The sequence below is a fragment of the Sphaerodactylus townsendi genome, linkage group LG07 (assembly GCF_021028975.2).
Source record: "Sphaerodactylus townsendi isolate TG3544 linkage group LG07, MPM_Stown_v2.3, whole genome shotgun sequence".
In the NCBI taxonomy this organism is placed as follows: Eukaryota; Metazoa; Chordata; class Lepidosauria; order Squamata; family Sphaerodactylidae; genus Sphaerodactylus; species Sphaerodactylus townsendi.
Window position 1 is genome coordinate 62,313,104 of NC_059431.1, and position 15,806 is coordinate 62,328,909.

The window sequence follows — 15,806 nt, forward strand, 5'->3', positions numbered from 1 at the left end:
ACAAATGTTCTACTTAATATACTAGCATTAGTTTGTTGGTTTGTTGATCTGTCCTGAAGCCAAGCACCCTTGTAACTTTGAGTCCAAGTGAACTAAATAAGGCCTCACCCATAGTGCTCCCCCCTCCCCCCGTTGAGCTGCCCTCCTCTCTCGCCTAGGCTAACTTATCTCACAGGGGTGTTTTGAGGGTAAAATTGAAGGAGAAAATTATATACTCTGCCCTGGCATCATAGGAGGAAGAGTAGGATAAAAAGGTTTTACAGTAGATTACTCTTCTGAGAGTCTCTTGTTTTGACAGATTTTCAAATGTCTCATTCTTTGTTTTCTTTGGATGGAAAATGTTCTTAATTCGATTGACTTCACTGTAATTATTGGTTTCTTTCCAGAGGCCAAAAGGAACTTTGGAGGCAGGGGGTGAATCTCAGGTCCTGGGAGTGGTACAAGAGAAAAGGGTTAAATATATTCATTGCCCCTCTATTCTGATCATATCCAGACTTTATCTTTTCAAGTTAGAGATCCAGTCAGGGATCTCTTTATCATACCTGGATTTCCTTGAGCCACAAATAAACTTTGTTCTTCAAAAAAAATTTGAGCAATGCTTGTTTCAAATTAACTAAAGCGTTTGGACTACTTCAAATCTTCACTAGCTTATCACCTACTCATGATGTATCCAAAGCCTGGCTAAATACTCAAACCATTCTAAGGTTGATTGAGAACAAAAATGGAATAGGGCAGTGGTGGCGAACCTTTGGCACTCCAGATGTTATGGACTACAATTCCCATCAACCCCTGCCAACATAGCCAATTGGCCATTCTTTGAGGGTGTAAACAGGCATGTGGACAGGGGTGAACCGGTGGACATTGTCTACTTGGATTTCCAAAAGGCTTTTGACAAAGTTCCTCACCAGAGACTGTTGAGAAAACTCAGCAATGAAGGAATAAGAGGGGAAGTCCTCCTATGGATTAAAAACTGGTTGAGAAACAGGAAACAAAGAGTGGGTGTAAATGGGAAGTTCTCACAATGGAGAGATGTCGGGAGTGGTGTCCCCCAAGGATCCGTTTTGGGACCAGTGCTCTTTAATCTATTCATAAATGACCTGGAAGTAGGGGTGGGTAGCGTGGTGGCCAAGTTTGCAGATGATACCAAATTATGTAGGGTGGTGAGAACCACAAAGAGTTGCCGAGAGCTCCAAGCGGACCTTGATAAATTAGGTGAGTGGGCTCAGAAATGGAAAATGCAGTTCAATGTAGCAAAATGTAAAGTGATGCACATAGGGGCAAAAAATCCAAACTTCACATATGCAAGCTACAGGGGTCCAGTGCTATCAGTCACAGACCAGGAAAGGGATTTAGGCGTCTTAGTTGATAGTTCCATGGGAATGTCAACTCAATGCATGGCAGCTGTGAAAAAGGCAAACTCTATGCTGGGGATCATTAGAAAAGGAGGTGATAATAAAACTGCAAAGATTGTCATGCCCTTATATACAAAGCAGTGGTGCGACCGCACTTGGAGTACTGTGTCCAGTTCTGGTAAGCATGGCATCTCTAAAAAGGATATTGAGGAGATAGAAAAAGTGCAGAGAAGGGCGAGCAAGGATGATTGAGGGACTGGAGCACCTTCCCTATGAGGAGAGGCTGCAGCGTTTGGGACTCTTTAGTTTTGGAGAGGAGGCAGCTGAGGGGGGATATGATTGAAGTCTACAAAATTATGCATGGGGTAGAAAATGTTGACAGAGAGAAATTTTTCTCTCTTTCTCACAATACTAGAACCAGGGGGCATTCACTGAAAATGCTGGGGGGAAGAATTAGGACTAATAAAAGGAAACACTTCTTCAAAAAGCGTGTGATTGGTGTTTGGAATATGCTACCACAGGCGGCGGTGATGGCAACTAACCTGGATAGCTTTAAAAGGGGCTTGGACAGATTTATGGAGGAGAAGTTGGGTTATGGCTACCAATCTTGATCCTCTTTGATCTGAGATTGCAAAATGCCTTAACAGACCAGGTGATCGGGGAGCAACAGCCTTGAAGGCCATTGCGGAACACATCCTACATGTGAGCTCCCAAAGGCACCTGGTGGGCCACTGCGAGTAGCAGAGAGCTGGACTAGATGGACTCTGGTCTGATCCAGCTGGCTTGTTCTTATGTTCTTATGTTCTTAAAGGTTCGCCACCACTGGAATAGGGAGTAGGCTGCTTAACCTTAGTTAAATTTTAAAAAGAGCAGCTGCTCTTCTTTGAGGATAGATCCTTTTGAACCTCTGGCTACCTCACCATAAAAAAGGGCTAGTTACCTGACAGCTACTGGAATTTAGAATTCAGAATGAAAGTTGAATGACATCTTGTTGTATAATTTAAATATTTCCCATAGCTGCACTTAGAATAATGTGAATATCAGTGCTAACTTGCAGTCTCTGTAAACTTAACTAAACGTGCCTGCTCCGCTTTTTTTCATCCAAAAGGGATTTCAAAATTGTATCTCTTCACTGAAAGCAGACATTTTGTTTTTATTGCGATAGGTTGGCATGGAGTAGATTGCTCTATCAGCTGTCCTAGTGGAACATGGGGTCTTGGTTGTAATTTAACTTGCCAGTGCCTTAATAGAGGAGCTTGCAACACTCTGGATGGGACATGTACTTGTGCTCCAGGATGGAGAGGAGAAAAATGTGAACACCATTGTCAGGTAACTAAACAATCCACTTAATGAGGCCATGATGTTGTTTAAGAAAATATTTGCATTCCCCTTTGAATGATACATTGTTTGAGTGAAGCTTCAGAAACGTTTATAACACGTTTATAACACCAACATCACAATATGTGGAGTCACATGTATTTGATAATACACTACTTAGTGTTTGTAAAAAAAAATTCAGAATATAGTTGAGGGATTTTCTTCTCAAATCTGATTATATTCTCAGTTAGTTAATCCTTGAGCTGTGAATGTTAAGCAGTTGCCAATATATCTTATTTGGCTTACATTTCAGGCTATAATACTGTGATTATTTTTTCCTTGAATGTGTAAATGATGGTTGAATTTCAATTTTAATAGGAATAAAATTTTAATAGTGGTCTTGGATGCCGAAACTAAGTTTGTAGACCAAAGTCTGAGTGTGAGTGTTTGTGTGCATGAGAGAGAAAGAGAGTGCGTTACTCTGTGGTCTTCTACATTCCGTGTTTCCCCGGAAATAAGACAGTGTCTTATATTATTTTTTTACTTGAAGCATGCACCTATGGCTGTATTTTCATGGACTTATTTTTTTTTTTTCCTGGTGTTCTGTTCACCGGGCATGCTTCCAAACAAAAACTTTGCTATGTCTTATATTTAGAACTTCAGCAAAACCTCTACTATGTCTTATTTTCAGGGGATGTCTTAATTTTGGGGAAACAGGGTAGGAAGCATTCTGCATTTTGACCTAAAGTTTCTTAGGCCAAAACTTCTGTGTAAATATTGTATTATAAAATGCATGAATAATTTCTATGTTAATATAGCTAAATGTTTGAATTAGTAAATATTTGTTGCCATTAACAAATACTTCATTTGTATTATTTGAAAATTGTATGTGGATAAACAGCATGCCCACCTATATGGAAACTGAAACTATATAGGAGGATTTTTTAAAAAAGAGTTTTCACTAAAGAGCCAGTGTGGTGTAATGAGTAAGAGCAGCAGACTCTAATCTGGTGAAGTGGATTTGTTTCCTCACTTCTCCATTTTAAGTCTGCTGGGTGACCTTGGGCTAACCACAGTTCTCTCAGAACTCTCATAGCCCCACTTATCTCACAAGGTGTCTGTTGTGGGGAGAGGAAGGAAAAGAGTTTTTAAAGTTTGAGACTCATTACAGGAGAGAAAGGTGGAATATGAATCCAAACTCTTCTTCTTAAAGGCAAAATTACTATGTTACCTTAGAATAGGACAGCTAATATGAGTTGAATAACTTTGTTGTTTTTAATGCTGTTTATGGCTGCATTTTTGAATGATAAAGGCATGGTATGGATTTGAAGGAACTGGCTGATTCTACAATATGTGGCTTTTGGATTACATTCTGCTTGATGGGCTTCCAGTTGCACAGACTTGCATTAGGGTTTTATCAGGATACATTTATTCTATGCATGGATAATTATTGGTCTTCATCATTTGATGATATATAACTGTATATGTGAAAAAAACCTCCAACTGTCCGCTCTAAAATGATGTCACACAAAGTGGTAACCCTGTGTGTGAGGCAATGATCTATTGCCATATGATATCTAATCATTGAGTAAAGTGACTATGACCTAGAAAGGACCCTGTGATACAGGCCTCTGTAGGTTACAGCATGCTTTTGAGATTGTATGATGTTTGCATGTAATAATTATGCATAAATTTGTTTTTTAAAGAGTCTGATGAGGACTCTTTGAAGCGAGGTGGTGAAAAACAATATCCATTTACATGCACCTTTTCCAAGATCTGTATTTTTATATGCTGCTACATTGATAGGAATTAAACCACAGCTGTTGCTTGGCACTGAAAAGACAGAGATGGCTTTCCCATATTCTCTTGCATTGAGTAAACAGAGACGAAGGATAATTGTCATTTGAAAGGTTACTGTATCCAAATGGATCAAAGTAATTAATCTCTTCCCTGGAACTATATATTTTCCATGCTTACCATTGGTTCCTTGTGATATTTAAAACATTGTTGCGTCTTCCTAGAATAATTTAACTGCAAATTAGTATAGGTCATATATTAATCAAATTAGTATCGGTCATATATTAATTAGTATAGGTCATATATTAATCATAGGTCATATATTAATCAGCATGCTTATTAGTAATGCTGGATACACTTAGTGTAAACTGTTAAACACTTCCTTAGTTAAAGATACATAAACGGATTGTATGCAGTGGCTTCATTCTGCTGGGACTGAGCTTTCTGTTGGAGGAAAGCATCAGCAGAATAGAATTATAAATTGCTCATGCTATTGCCTTTGATCATAAACCATATTTCTTCTTGTGGCCCTCTTTATCTATTTGCTTGAGGGCCAGTGTGGTACATCAAAAACATTGGTTAGAGTGTTTTTGGCGGATCCTGCATGGGCCCAGGGAGCGGCAGGACTTGGGCTGTTCACACACTTGTGTGAAAGTGGCCCAGGAGCTGCCGCAGCCCACAGCAGCACCTCTGCATGAGACATGCTGCTTTTTAAAAAAATTACCTCCGTGTCCCTGTGTAGCTCCGTCAGGATTAGGGCACACGTCCCCATGGCCCAGGCAATGGCCCAGGGGGTGGAGGCAGGGGGCGAGTCCCCTCATCGTGACAGAGCTACGCAGGGAGTTTATGGGAGGTAAAATTACGCTTTTTGTTTAGAGATGCTAGTTATGCTGGAAACAGCGTGTGTATCCACCTGGTGTGACGCGGCACCAGTTGGATGCACCAGGATTGATGTCATTGTTTTTTCATTTGCCTTGCTCATTGAGCAAGGGAATAAAACACCGTTTGGGGGGAAGAGTGGTGCTGCCTCGATTTGGAGGTGGTAGCTGTGGGAAGTTTTCCCCCAAACAGTGTTTTTACCGGGCCGACACCAGTGAATTTGACCCATGCAGAATCCACCTTGGACTCTCGTAGAACACAAGTTCTAAGCCCCAGTCTGCCATGGAAGCTTGCTGGTTCACCTTGGGCCAGTCACAAAGACACAGCCTAACACTTTCCTAGAAGTAAGCCCAATTGAATAATTGGGACATAGGTCTGAGTAGACATGCCTCAGATTTCTAAGTCTCTTGCATATTAGCTGTATCACTATATATCTCTAACATTTACCATTATTTCATCTTTTGTTTTCTGGCAGGATGGTACTTATGGGTTAGACTGTGCTGAGCGTTGTGACTGCAGCCATGCAGATGGCTGCCACCCAACCACTGGCTACTGTCGCTGCCTTCCTGGATGGTCAGGTAAATTATGAATAATCATGAAAATATATCAAGGCAACTTCCACATTATTCATTTATTAAATTCATTTATGTGTTTATGTCTCACTTTCTGTTCAAAAAAAACCCACTCAAGACAGCTAAAAAAAAATCCTAACATCAACTTCAAATTCTCAATCAGAATTAATAAAATAGGAACTTGCTGCAGCTACATTTGACAGTTTGAAGGAAGAGGATGCCAAATGACCCCCTCTGTTCTTAAGCTGTATCATCTAAATGTGTCACAAGCTGTGAGCTTACAGAATAATATTTAAAACATTTGAAACTTAGAAAAGGGGAAAATGTGACAGTGAAGTCTAGACACACCATATGGCATGACAAGATAGTTTTCTGGTGTTGGGTGTCTGAAAAAAAATCCCCACCCACATAAAAATGTTGGTATTGTCAGCTATGATACTCGCCCACAGTTATTTGCGTGCATGAATTGTGAAGTGGCATAACATTGAGGATGGGCTTTAAAATAGAGCACAAGATATACCACTTTGTAATATTATTCATACCCTTGAGATAGTTTGCTGATTATAGTGGCCATGTCTCATATTGGAAATGTAAATGAATGAATGGAATGTGGTGTTTAATTAAGATGACCACAAAATGAAGAGCATATTTTTTAAAAGGATGCCTGAATATAGCTGGAAATCAAAGAATAATAGCTGAAATTAATTTTGCAGTTACAAAAATTATGCTTCTTCCTGCTGCCAAAAGTCAGTGAAACATTTGGTTCTGGTTTCTTATGTCCATTTTTGTGCCTTGAGTATGCCACCATACTTGAGAAGCAAGATATGTAATAGAAACCCAGAAAATGCTATATTCCAGATACCAATTGTAGTGGTGCCTATATAAGGAACAAGCTAGACATGACTTTTTAAAAAAATGTACTCATTCCCCTTAGTCAGATGGTGGCTGTTTGGAACTAATTTCCCAAGTAGTGGACATAGAGGGATAACTCACTTCAATCTCTCCCTCTCCTCCAATTATCTTTTCACAACCTGAAATAGTGCTGGAGAGCATTATCTGCTTTTCTGAAGAGCTAGCTACATGTACACAAGCAGCCTCTCCAAATAATGACTGTGGGATAATTTCAGGTCTGTAAAATGGTGTGTGTGTGTGGGGGGGGGGGGGGGGTTGAGGCTGGATTCTCTTCATCCCCAAACCACAATCCTGATCTGAATTGGGTTGCTGTGGCACTTCATAAATTCCCATAAGCTCTTGTCTAATTGAGGGGAATGACAGTCAGATCAAACTCCAGCTCAATATGAAAAACATATTTATTTATTTATTATTTATTAGATTTTATAGACGACCTAATCCACAAAGGGCTCTAGGCGGTTCACAGTGCAATAAAATGGTTCAATGTTGGCTCTGTCAGAGTTTTCTAAGGCAGTTTGGAAACCCTGCCTTAGATTTCCCAAGAGGAACTGCATCTGAAACTGGAGGCTCTACCTTTTAGCTCAAGTCTGAGATTTCAGATTTTAAAAGGTTCAAACATGTGTCCCAATTTCCCTTCTGTGCCATAAAGGGACTGGAGATGCATATTATTGTCATGACAGTATATTGTTTACTTACCCTACTTTATCTTCCATCATTGAATTCCAGGTGATATAAACTTTTGGGGAGATCTTTTGTCCAGTCCCTAACCAGTCCCAAGTCTGCTTACCTTGAACAAATCTGCTCTATTTTGTGTGATCCAACCCTACCCTAGACAGGAGTCCCAATCCTGTGATGAGGCCTCCCTTGTGACATTTCTGAGATTATTAAAGCACCACTGACATTTTGTAGCTTTGCTTACTACCAGGCTGTTAAAATACTTATATACATATATAACATTGTAACTGCAGAGATGAAAACAACACAAATACCCTCAAACAATCATTTATTTCATTCACACAATTACTGATGCTACAGGAATGCTGATTTAGATGTGAGGCCCTTGGCATAGTGCTTGAATCATTAAATGCATGAGGATTCAGCTGCTTAGTTAAAGTTTATCATGACCATTTAGCTATTGCCTAGCAACTTGTGAAGGCCATCAAAGACTTCTTTGTGCATTCCCCAGCAAAAACATTTCCTTCCAATCTACTTATCAAGAATGAAATTAACATTTACATTTATTAATAATTCTTTTTTTACAAGGCACATTTTAAATGTTCGGAGTTTACACATAGGCAAATTATTTATATTGATTTAGCTAGAAGTTTTGCATGCACATTACCAGCACAATAATTTTGTCTGTAGGCTTAAAACATTCACCAAAAGAAAAAAAAATACAGAGAGTGCTCTTTGCTGATATTTTGTGTTTACAATCTAGGTATGCCCAAATCTATTCCTATTACAAATTATTTTTGAAATATTCCTTCCTTTGAGCCACATGCAAGTCTGTTTATCAAGTATATCTAAGTATATATATACTCAGAAATAAGTCCCATTTTGCTAAGTAGGGCTTACTCCCAACTAACTGTGTTTGGAATTGCAACTTTAACATACACAGAGGCTTCAAGCTTCTCATACGGCAGGGGAAATGGCGGCCTGGGAGGCGGTAAAAAACGCCGCCTCGTCAGGGCTGCCATTTGCACGGGGGGCACAGCTACTGCGCAGCAGCCTTGGCGGCATCGCTCTCACGCCGGCCCGGTTGGTCAAGAGTCGGCGTATTCCTAGAATCCAAAGCTGGCTGGCGTTAACGCGAGAATACGCCGCCGTGAAGCCGCTGCCGTCGAAGCGAATGGCAGCGGCTTCATTACACATCTTCCCCACCGGCACTTTATTTGTCCTTTGGCCTCAAGCGTCGCTGAAGCCTGGGACACGCCTTTCTGGCCTCGCGCTCGAGCCGAGCAGGCGCTTAGAACCAGGAATAGGGTGTCCCCAAACAGCGGCATAAACTCGGTACCGCGAGCGCGCCGGAGGAACTCCACAGGGTCATCGCCGGGCGTCCGGCTCACAGCAGGGCTGCCTCACTTCCAGGGACCGGACCGAAAGGACGGTCCCATCAGTTAGAGCAGAATATGCGCCGACATTCAGCTGCCGCTTAGTCATGTGAAAGTTCTGGCCAAAGATTAATATGATCAGTTACTTTTAGTAAGTAAGAAAATGAATTCACTGTGAAAGGGTTTCGCTGTACACATGCATACAACCACATAGCTACTTTCTCTGTTTCATATATACATAGAATACATTCAGATACGTACTGTAAAGAATGTACAAAATGAAATTTTATTAACATATTGGAATGCACATCCATTAAAATACATACCTTGATAATATGTTGGAATTTTGACCTAATGAATTTGATTTTTAAACGTGTCTTCAGACACATGTCTATGGGAGAAATAAACTGGAATAAAGAAAAAAGTTATCTCAAATTACCCTCAGTTTGCCTTTTTATAGATTCTAATGCACCCTGATTTGCTGCTGCATAATTATCAACATCTCAGAAAACAAAAAACCCTTTGCCTTCACACATGTTTACTTGACTTTCTACATAGCTGAATCCATCGAAGACAGGGGCTTGTTACCTAGCTTAACAGTTAGAATATTTTTAAAGTAGCAATGGGGAATAACTCGGCTTGGCAGTTTGAGAGGCAGGCTAGGAGGGATCTTTTAGACAACTATACCGGAATTGGATTTTGAAATGTTCCATAGAGAACTGTGAACCTCGCTAACAGGCTGGAACAAAAGGGGGAAGGTGTGGAGGGAAATTTTCAGCTGCACAACTATGGAGTAGCTTTAACACCAGCCTCTTCCGTCAAAAGCCTGGGTGTGGTTCTGGAATCCTCCCTTTCTATGGAGGCCCAAGTCACAAAAATAGTTAAGATGGCTTTTACCTTCACCAGGCAAGGTAGTTGGCTCCCTACCTGTGCCACTCAAACCTTGCCACATGGACCATTGATCCATGCAACAGTCACCTCCAGACTGGATTACTATGGCCCTATTCTGGATTACTACATGGCCCTATTCTTGAGATAGCTCCGGAAATTGCAACTGGGTCAGAATGCAGTGGCAAAAGTTCTTACCGGAATCCTGACCTGGACTCCACCAGTTGCACTGGTTACTGGTGGAATTCTGGGTCATGCTTAAGGTTTTGGTGCTAACCTTTAAGACCCTGAGTAGTCTGGGACCATGTTATCTGTGGGGCTGCATCACCCCATACTGCCCCTGGAGGGTGCTTCACTTGACCAGTAGTAACCTTCTGGTGGTCCCTGGCCCCAAGTACAACTGCCCCCAAGTACAACTAGCCTCAACTGGAGACACAGCTTTTTCGACCCTGGTTTGAGCCTGGTGGAACTCTCTGTCTCCAAAGGCTGAGTATACCTGCATGTGTGTACTCCTAAATAAGTCCCATTTTTATAAGTAGCTGTGCTTGGAATTGCAGTTAGTGGGATCTGTTTCAAGTCTGCAGGGCCTGTAAGGTAGAGATGTTCCACCAGGCCTTTGGGTGAGGTTGTTACCAGTTTTTCCTTCCAACTTGCAGACATCCTGACAGTTGCCCCCCCTACAGTTCCCCATACATTGTAAATGTGGATTAGAAATGGGGAGGGGATATTAGTTTTTGTTTTAGTTAGACTGTGACCCTTAGCTGGAACCTACTGGGATTTTAAATATGTTAAGCCACTATCATTGGATATGATTTTAATATGTGATATTTTGGTATTTTGTCATCCTTGACTTGTATATTGTACTGTTTTATATTTTAACCATGGTGTAAGCTGCTCTGAGCTTTGCCGTCTGGCTGAGAAGAACAGGGTAGCAAATTTAATAAAATTAAATTAAAAATAGAAGTTTGTATTTGAGAGCACATTTTTAAAGGTGTGATCTTCACACAGCTTTCAGTGACATCTTGTACCATATGCTTTTATCCTAGTCAGAAGGTGGGAGGGGTGTTGTAAAAGATGCAAAGGTGCAATGCATGTGTAAAAGGATTCGGGGATCTCCATTTTTTACTGATGATTGATGAAAGGATCTTTGACTCTCAAAAGTATATACCTTGAAACTCCTATTGGGCTCTACAGTCCTACTAGACTCAAATCTAACAGTTCTACAGCACACCACCCGACTATCTACTGAAACTATCTTATAAGAGGGCTCAGTGTCTCCCACTCAGGAACCTTATTCAGATGCAAATTTAGGTGCTTCCATTTAGATTTCAAGTTGAAAAATATTGTTCCAGCCCGTTGAGAAATAAGTTACTTTCTGTCTTGATTCAGAAAACTCATCTAGGCAGACAAAAATCAGCTGGGAATGGGATGATGGTATAAGGAGTTTTGTATCCTGGCTTTCAAATCCCATTCAAATTTGCATTCATCAAGGGAGAGTAGTCTTTTTATAGTTGTTCAGTATCCTGTGTAAAATTAGGTGTTGTTACATTTTAGTGTATTTTCTCTTATAGTTGTCTATCTGGAGCAGCAGTGGCGTAGGAGGTTAAGAGCTCGTGTATCGAATCTGGAAGAACCGGGTTTGATTCTCTGCTCTGCCGCCTGAGCTGTGGAGGCTTATCTGGGGAATTCAGCTTAGCCTGTACACTCCTACACACGCCGGCTGGGTGACTAGCAGGACCTTATAGGCTAGTCACAGCTTCTCGGAGCTCTCTCAGCCCCACCTACCTCTACCAGGGGTATTTGTTTGTGTGAGGGGAAGGGCAAGGAGATTGTAAGCCCCTTTGAGTCTCCTACAGGAGAGAAAGGGGGGATATAAATCCAAACTCTTCTTCTTCTCTTCTATCTGGTCCTTAATCTGACAGCTGTAAATCAATTTTTAAAGTCTTAACAGTTAATGATTTTTATGTTCAGGTCGCACTTACATGGAAGTAACTGCCACTAAACTTAGTGGAACTTACTTGAAAGTAAAAAAGTATAGGTTTGCATTCATTGACCTTTCTTCCAGTCAAGAGAAGCTCTTTCCCAGACAGGGTATTATTGATTAATCAAGAAATGTTGGGTAAGACTGCTTATTGGAAAGATATATAGAGGAATTAATTGTCAGTATGGACAGTCTATTCTAATTCTTCCACATACTCCAGAAAGTAATTTTGGAATGTTTTTAGAAAGATTTTCTGGCAAAAAAACGAGGGTTTTTTTGCTCATTTTAAAAGTCCAATATAAAGTGAACTTGCATATTTTGCACAAAACACTTACAAAGCCAGTCATTCTTCTTCTGAATTTAGTCCCCTTTTTCTTGAGCCAACTGATTCATTCCGTAGCTGCACTCCAATAATAGTCAATTGATAAAAGAAAGCACTGTAGACACAATGAGGTCTGAGAGCTACAGTGGAGTTCTGCTGGCATTTGACACGGAAGACTTTTTAGAAGTGCAACCCCTCCCGGCAAAAAAAAAAAAGATGTACTCAAGAAAGTTAGTTTTAATGCCTGTGATTTCTACTGACAGCTACCATTTTTGTGCCTGCTTTTATACTGAGGTCCTGACCCCAGTGCACCTTCTTTTGCAGTTAGCACTGAATGCCCAATGTCTTTCTCACAGCTAAGCTAGGTATTTTGGAAAGCTCTTGCAATTCATTTTGGAACCTTCCTTGTGTTCCTGTTTCTAGCTTAGCAGTAATCAGCTTATTAGTAGTTAGGAAAAAAAATCAGGTTTCTTCGCTACCCATTGCTTTGCAAACATTCCCTCTTCAAAAAAAAGAAGAAGAAATTGAACCCACACTGAACTTTAGTTTTTCTGCAGTGTTTAGAATAGAGAAACTGAAGCATGAGAACATAGAAATTGTCTTGCTGGATCAAGAACAAAGGACCCTCTAGGCTGTCTGTCTGTTCCCTTCTGCAGCCAGCCACATTCCTCTGGGAGCTCATTAGCAGGATGTGGGGCTGAATGCTTTTTTTTGTCCTCTGCCTCTGATACTCAGAGATACACTGTCCCTGAACATAGAGGCTCCACATCTACTAGAAAAAAGACACAGTGTTCTCTCTGGGTTGTGTTCCATACTCCTTCATGCCACTTCCCCTCTCCAGCCCAAGCAGCTCTAGCCCCTAACAGCCAGCCTCTTCCCAGCCAGTGCCTTACTAGCCATAAATGACCTACTGGCCAGTAACCCTCATTGGTGCTGCTCAGACACCCGTAAAGGGGACCTGTCCTTTTCTAGCCACTTCATGCCAAGCACAGTCCCTTTCAGCTAAGCTACGAAACCAAAAGAGATTTGGCTTGGAAAAGAGCAATTTGGGGAAGAAACTGCAGAGAGGTAAATGGTGAGTACAGGGAATATCTCACCCCCACATCTCTTTTGTTGTATTTCACACAACCATATAAGAACTAAACAAAAAAAGGATGTGCATTACCCAAAAGGCTAATGTGTGGGTAAGTACTGCAGGTAAACTCCAGCAAGCAGAAGGACATTGCCTCTTTTTATTCTAAATATTATCTCTCCTCCCATTCCCAGCCTTTACAATAGGTCTTCAACTGTGAAATCTAATTTGCCCTTAATCATTCTGGCTAGAGCACTTGGGAAAGATGTGAAGTTTGTAATATTACTCAACTGTAATAAATAATGCTGTTACAATGAGCCATTCTCCTACGTTTTGTAGCAGCAGTGTTAAATTTTCTAGTGAAAATCATTTTTATATCCCCCAGGTTTTTAATGACAGTTCTATATGTTAATTACCTACAGGTATGCATTGTGACAGTGTATGTGCTGAGGGACATTGGGGTCCAAACTGTTCATTGCCCTGTTTCTGTAAAAATGGTGCATCATGCTCTCCAGATGAAGGGATCTGTGAATGTGCGCCTGGCTACAGAGGCACTACTTGTCAAAGAAGTAAGTTTTTAAATTCCCTGTTCCTTTATTTCTTTAATATGGCATAGTGGCTAAGAGACTGGAATCTGATCAGGGAGGTAATGAGTTTAAATCTGATCTCAGCCACAGGCTCACTTTCTCAGTCCCATCCTGCATTATGGTGATTATAATACTGGCCTACCTTACATGGCTGTTGTAAAGATTACTGGGATGATATGCGTGAAGCTCTTTGAATGATGCAAGTGCTATACAAGCACTTAAGCATTTTTTAAAATGTTGAATTTGAGGCAAACTCAAGTAGTGCTTTTAACTGTATTTATGTAATTAGTCCAGTGTACACTTTGCCTGTCACATATCCGCAGTTGCTGTGCCTTTCCTACTATCTTTAACTTGTACATTGGATATATACCATATATTTAGATGTAAGGCCCTTCGCATAGTGCTTGAGTGGCATAGTGGCATGCAAATCATAAGCACAATGTAGGGCAGCAACTCCATTATGACATTAAGATGTGTTATATTGAAAGAACCAAGTCTAAGATATGTATTCCAGTAAGAAGACAAATGGCTGCACAAATTAGTGTGTATCCCACCATAAACCACCTGGGATATTAGAGAGAAAGAGGACATTATGACTTACTCATTGCTGTACTGGAAAACCATGAGGTTCTCTGAAAAGTTTTTTTGATCAGACAACCTGTTTTAAGCATCACTTATTCAGGCTGACTTCTAAATGACTTCAGATAATTTAATGGTGAAGTTAGCTTTGTAAATTTTAATTGGTGCTTAACAAAAAGCGTTGCTTAACATACCAACTAGCGAAGATAGTGGTAGACAAGGAAGAAGTTCTGGCTTCAGCCATTGATAAACTAAATATGTTACGCAAAATCCCTGGCCCGAGATTGCATTCACCCAAGAGTTCTTAAAGAGCTCAAGCATGAAATTGCTGATCTTCTCACTCCTTCCCAATAATGCAACTTTATCCTCCTGAAATCAGGCTCCATCCCTGAAGAAGACTGGAAGATGGCCAATGTCACAATTCACAATCTTTAAGAAAGGGATCTAGGGGGGGGACCGAGGAAATTACAGAGCCAGTCAGTCGGTTTGACATCTGTTCCTGGTAAATTAGTAGAATCTATCATTAAAAGGATAAAATTATAAAACATGTAGAAAAAGCAGAGACCTGCTGAGAAAGAGTCAGCAACTGGTTTTTTGGTAGGAGGCAAATCCTGTCTTACAAACTTACTAGAGTTCCTTTGAGGGGTGTAAACAGGCATGTGGACGAGGAGGGGTATGAACCGGGTGGACATTGTCTACTTGGATTTCCAAAAGGCTTTTTGACAAAGAGTTCCTCACACCAGAGACTGTTGAGAGAAAACTCAGCAATGAAGGAATAAGAGGGGAAGTCCCTCATGGATTAAAAACTGGTTGGCGAGAAAACAGGAGAACAAAAGGAGTGGGTGTAAAATGGGAAGTTCTCACAATGGAGAGAGATGTCGGGAGTGGTGTCCCCCCAAGGATCCGTTTTGGGACCAGTGCTCTTTAACCTATTCATAAATAATGACCTGGAAGTAGGGGTGGGTAGCGTGGTGGCCAAGTTTGCAGGATGATACCAAATTATGTAGGGTGGGTGAGAACCACAAAGGATGCGAAGAGCTCCAAAACGGACCTTGATAAATTAGGTGAGTGGGCTCAGAAATGGCAAATGCAGTTCAATGTAGCAAAATGTAAAGTGATGCATATAGGGGCAAAAAATCCAAACTTCACATACATCAGCTACAGGGGTCAGTGCTATCAGTCTGAACCAGGGAAAGGGATTTAGGCGCGTCTTAGTTGATAATAGTTCCATGGGAATGTCAACTCAATGCATGGCAGCTGTTGAAAAAAGGCAAACTCACTATGCTGGGGGATCATTAGAAAGAGGAATTGATAATAAAACTGCAAAGATTGTCATGCCCATATATATAAAGCAGTGGTCGCGACCAAGACTTGGAGTACTGTGTCCAGTTCTGAGTAAGCGCATCCTCAAAAAAAAGGATATTGGAGGAGATAGAAAAGTGCAGAGAAGGGCAACAAGGATGATTGAGGGACTGGAGCACCCTTCCTATGAGGAGA

General features: G+C 40.9%; 1 protein-coding gene across 2 annotated transcripts in view; it reads left to right on the forward strand.

The window, feature by feature from the left end:
* MEGF10 (multiple EGF like domains 10) overlaps window positions 1-15,806 on the forward strand; it is a 138,299-nt gene that overhangs the window by 96,855 nt on the left and 25,638 nt on the right. For both annotated transcript variants that reach the window (XM_048503647.1, XM_048503646.1), the window contains exons 12-14: window positions 2,518-2,681; window positions 5,821-5,923; window positions 13,566-13,712. In XM_048503647.1, coding sequence (XP_048359604.1) covers window positions 2,518-2,681; window positions 5,821-5,923; window positions 13,566-13,712 — 414 coding nt within the window. The remainder of the gene's footprint in view (window positions 1-2,517; window positions 2,682-5,820; window positions 5,924-13,565; window positions 13,713-15,806) is intronic.